The sequence below is a fragment of the Gavialis gangeticus genome, unplaced genomic scaffold, assembly GCF_001723915.1.
Source record: "Gavialis gangeticus isolate Ggan-Ray unplaced genomic scaffold, GavGan_comp1, whole genome shotgun sequence".
In the NCBI taxonomy this organism is placed as follows: Eukaryota; Metazoa; Chordata; order Crocodylia; family Gavialidae; genus Gavialis; species Gavialis gangeticus.
This window is the reverse complement of record NW_017729023.1, coordinates 4,528,385-4,532,669: the sequence shown is the minus strand read 5'-3', so window position 1 is coordinate 4,532,669 and position 4,285 is coordinate 4,528,385. Positions and strand designations below refer to the sequence as shown.

At 45.3% G+C, this 4,285-nt stretch overlaps 1 protein-coding gene and 1 long non-coding RNA gene across 5 annotated transcripts in view; one reads left to right on the top strand and one right to left on the bottom strand.

Moving 5' to 3' along the window:
- The window catches only part of ANKRD17 (ankyrin repeat domain 17), a 200,020-nt gene that overhangs the window by 41,893 nt on the left and 153,842 nt on the right, over positions 1 to 4,285 (bottom strand). For all 4 annotated transcript variants that reach the window (XM_019516757.1, XM_019516758.1, XM_019516760.1 and 1 more), the window contains 2 exons: positions 2,425 to 2,600; positions 973 to 1,135 (listed from right to left, as the gene is read on the bottom strand). In XM_019516757.1, coding sequence (XP_019372302.1) covers positions 973 to 1,135; positions 2,425 to 2,600 — 339 coding nt within the window. The remainder of the gene's footprint in view (positions 1 to 972; positions 1,136 to 2,424; positions 2,601 to 4,285) is intronic.
- The window catches only part of LOC109297141, a 2,297-nt gene continuing 1,229 nt past the window's right edge, over positions 3,218 to 4,285 (top strand). The window contains exon 1 of the long non-coding RNA XR_002097219.1: positions 3,218 to 3,998. This is a non-coding gene — a long non-coding RNA (uncharacterized LOC109297141). The remainder of the gene's footprint in view (positions 3,999 to 4,285) is intronic.

The following is a 4,285-nucleotide window of genomic DNA, read 5'->3' as shown; positions in this document are numbered from 1 at the left end:
GGGTTGGGGAGGTGTTTTTTTGGGGGGGGGAGGGGGGGGGGAGCGGGGGGGGGGGGGGGGGGCAGGAAATCAATGCCCCCATGGTGAGGGAGGAGGGAATGGGGCTGGGCCAGGTGCTGTCCAGCCATGCCAGGGCGCGGGACAGAGCTACAGCTCATCCGGGGGGCATGGGGAGGAGGGACGGCTCCCACTGCTGCGTGCACCCTGTGAGGGCACAGGGGTGAATGGGGCTGCATAGAGCGGGACAGGCAGGCTGCAGCTGCGGACTGGGGCCAGGGGCCATGCTGGGCTCAAGGTGGACAGTGGCAGCACTGAGAGAGGGGTTATGGGGGAGATTATGGCAAAATTTGGGGTGTCTGTGACCCCCCATAGCCCTCCTTCCCAGCATCGCCTTACCCAAGCGAAGTGTGGCCAAGCCCCTCCCACTGAGAAGAGTCTGGGCATGGCCCCTGGCCCCAGCCTGCAGTGGCAGCCTGCCCTGCTCCACCCCATGCAGATACAGGGGCACATGCCTCACACCCCCCTGCCCCCCGATGCCCTCCAGGGGTGTGTAGTGGCAGGAGCTGCCCCCCCACATCTCCCAGACGAGCTGTGGCTCCATCCTATACCCCACCCCACTCCAGCAGGGCAGTGTCTGCCCCAGCCTCACTTCCTCCCTCACCACAGGAGGCCCTGATTTGCCCCCTCCAAGCCACTCCTCCCACCCCCCCCTCCATCCAGCACAACAGACTTACCAACTGCACATAGCTTTCCAAGCTGTAGGGCTGGCAGCAAGGTGCACTGCATGCTGCACTATGGCTGCATGCGCACACAGGTATTTATCAGCCAAATCAGGCCAATTTCCGATATAGTCAATTTTCTTTATATCTGTGTCGATTTGATATCGGACTGGTGCATCAGTGCACTTCCAATATTTACAAAGAAAAAACATTTTAAAAGGTAAGGAAGACATAAATAAGACCCATGCTTTACCTTCCGAAAGGCTGCCATGAGGGGAGTTATTTTTCTGTTGTCAGCAGCATCCACATCTGCTCCTGCTTGAACTAGTAGCTGAACAACATCTAAATGCCCACCATTTGCAGCAAGCCATAGAGGAGTATTCCCCTTCTTGTTCCGTACATCAATGTGAGCTCCCCTAGGAAAATACACGTTTCACCCAAAGATGGAAGGCTTGAAATAAGCATGAATTGGACATGCATAAATTAAATTACCTTTTACCCTTAAAGTACTGTATTTAAATGATAGGTTTGGTACCTGAATATTTTTTAAACTGTTTTCTGACCTCATCAAACATTATCATCTACAGTCTGATGGTCAGCCACAGGAAAAGGATTCTTTAGGCCAGGGCTGTCCAACTTCTAAGTCCAGGGGCTGCATGCCCAAAGGCCACATGAGCAGGGCTGCAACAGTGGGTACAATGGATTCCCCAGGTTGCATCCTGCACGCACAATATGGGTGTCCCTCGCCCTGCTGCATTATGCAGGCAGAGGCAGGCAGCCCTGCCCCCATGTGGAACAGCATCCTGCCTCACCTGTAGCTCCTTTCAGGCTCCCCTGGCCACTGCTGCCCATATTACCTTGCCTACAACAGCAGCCAGGGTCTTGGGCTCCCCCTCCTTCCCCCAGCTTATGTTGTCTTGTGCAGTCCCCCAGTCCTTCCGCCAGCACTGGGGGACTGCACAAGACAACATAAGCTGGGGGAAGGAGGGGGAGCCCAAGACCCTGGCTGCTGTTGTAGGCAGGGTAATACGGGCAGCAGCGGCCAGGTAGGAAGCCAGGGCTACACACACTCTGCAGACCTCCAGGTGCACAGCCCTGCTTTATGCTTTGAATACTACTTTCATATCAGCTCTCATTCCAAAATAAGCTTTAGACACAATTACAATACTTACAAAAAACCCAGACATCAGCAAGTTGTATTTAATCTCCGATTTAAATAGCGCTATATCAGTAGAAAAAAACCTCATATAAAATTTAATACACAAGCTAATAACCACTATTATAACTTGAGCACCCACTAGAAATCCAGGCTCAGAAGCTGAATCTTCATTTCTAATTATAGATTCATGTTATAATCAGGCTTAGAAACAGAGCAGGTATGACAGCTGTGTTGGTACCTAACATGAAGGGCGCTGTTGAGAGCTTCTGCATAGTAATGTTTAAATTTAACAGGACAGAAGGTTCAATAGGTAATTCCAACAGTGAGGGACAGAATCTTTGATCAAGCTGCTACATAAATGAAGGAAAAAATGAATGGCTGATCCAATACAAAAAACAGCTAAAATATTATTTAAATAAAGCATTGATTTTAAAAGGTTGCTTTTGTTCACTAGTCCCAGAACAGCTGAATTAATTTTAAATAATTGCCATTAAAACCACAATACGAAAGTGACGTTTTATAACAGCACAACATTAAATATGGTACCTGCTAATGAGAAGCTCACAGAACTTGTAGTGCCCTTTGTCTGCTGCTATGGTTAAAGCTGTATCTCTGGAGGAAGGTACTGGGGGAGCATTAACATCTGCACCTTTGTCCAGAAGAACTCTGCCGACCTCTGCATATCCACCAGATGCCGCTTCCATTAATGGTGTGAGACCAGTCTAGGTTAAGTATGGGGAATGAAACACGTTAGAATTTACAGTTGCATGTTGAAGTTACTCCTGTTTTGTTTTAGTTTTTTTGTTAATAAAAAGAAATATACTGGTATATTGGAATTTATATTTCAAACATTACTTTGCAAATCAAATTCATATCAACTCAGCAGCACTTAAGAATGAAAAAAATTGGCTACAATTAAAGATGTACATTTTCAGGAATTTTTGAAGCCTGGAAAAAACAGAAATTTGGGGAAAATTTGAAATATATGCAATACTTATTTTTCTTAGCACCCTTTACAGATCTAAATTCACTCTGCTACTTTAAGAACATAAAATGTATTATGTATAAAACTTGGTTTGGTCATAAAATTATAATGTTTGTGATATTTATTAAAAGTATCATTCATTCAGACAGTAATACAAATTTACTAATTGAATTTACTTTAAGAAATTTTAAATTGTTGTTACAAATGAAGCTACAAGCTGCTGAACTTAAGGAATTCTTATGAGAAGCAAACAAAATTAAAGTTGAAAATAGAAGAAAATATCAACATTATAGTAAAACAAAGAAAGTGATTATGTATTCTGGACTTAGTCTCCTCCACCATTTCAAGCAGATACAGAAAGGAACTCATTTTTAGAAAAAGAGCTAAGAAAAAAAAGGGGGAAACAACGAAGACATATCGAATACAAATTTTGTTACATGAAACTTTGTCTAAGCAGTCTCATTTTCTGAGCTATCACTATCAGCTGTTTCTGCTTCTTCTGATCCTTCATTTTTATCGTCTTCATGGACTTCTGAAAACTGAAGGTTTGCCCAGATTCAGACAAGCTTCTCTACTCTTTCACATGTTAGTTTATTTCTTGATTTGGTGTGAGTATTTTCAGACATAGACCAATTTCTTTCACATATTGTACAAGATGGAGGAACTTGAAGCAAACGAGAAGCAAGGAGAGTCAGAGGCTGTGTCATGTAAAGGTCATGTTGCAGGAGGGATTTTGCTTGGCAGAGTCCCAGACTGCATTCCTGGACCAAATACCTGAAGATGTTCTGTATTCTGCAACATTTGAAAGCACCTTTCCAACATCAGGTCCTAAGTGTGTTGCTTGTTTTGTAATCCAGTCAAATGCAGTAGCAGTGCTATCATCACTAACATTTCTGCCTTTGAATCTTGGATCCAAGAGATTTGCCACAGCATGAATTGACTGGCAACAAAATTCTTCCCGTCTATTAATAAAGTCTTTCACTTTTCTTTTTGCTGTACTTGTAAGCAGAGATACACTCAGATTCTCAAAAACAGTTGATTTTATCTGGGGTATTTGGTAAGGCATGTCTAACAGAAGTGCACTGTCTGATTCAGATGCAGTGACTGCTGAAGAAACTGGCTTTAGACTCTTCAGGTGGGCATGTGTAAAGTGGCTAGTATTCACTTCAGATTCAGATTTGGCCGATTCAGGGGGCAGTGATTCGATTTGGTGATTTGAATCACTGTCCCAATTCAATTTGGCTGAATCAGCCAGGGCAGGCCCATTCACCACCCAATCTCCCAGCCAGCCAATGGCTACCCCACCTGCCCCAGCTCCCAGCAATTTGGGAAAAAAGCCCTGGCTCAGCAGGTGCTGCCAGGTGGGGGGGGAATCCCCGCTGCCCCCCACTCCCCCTGCTGCATGGGGGGCTCTGCACGAGC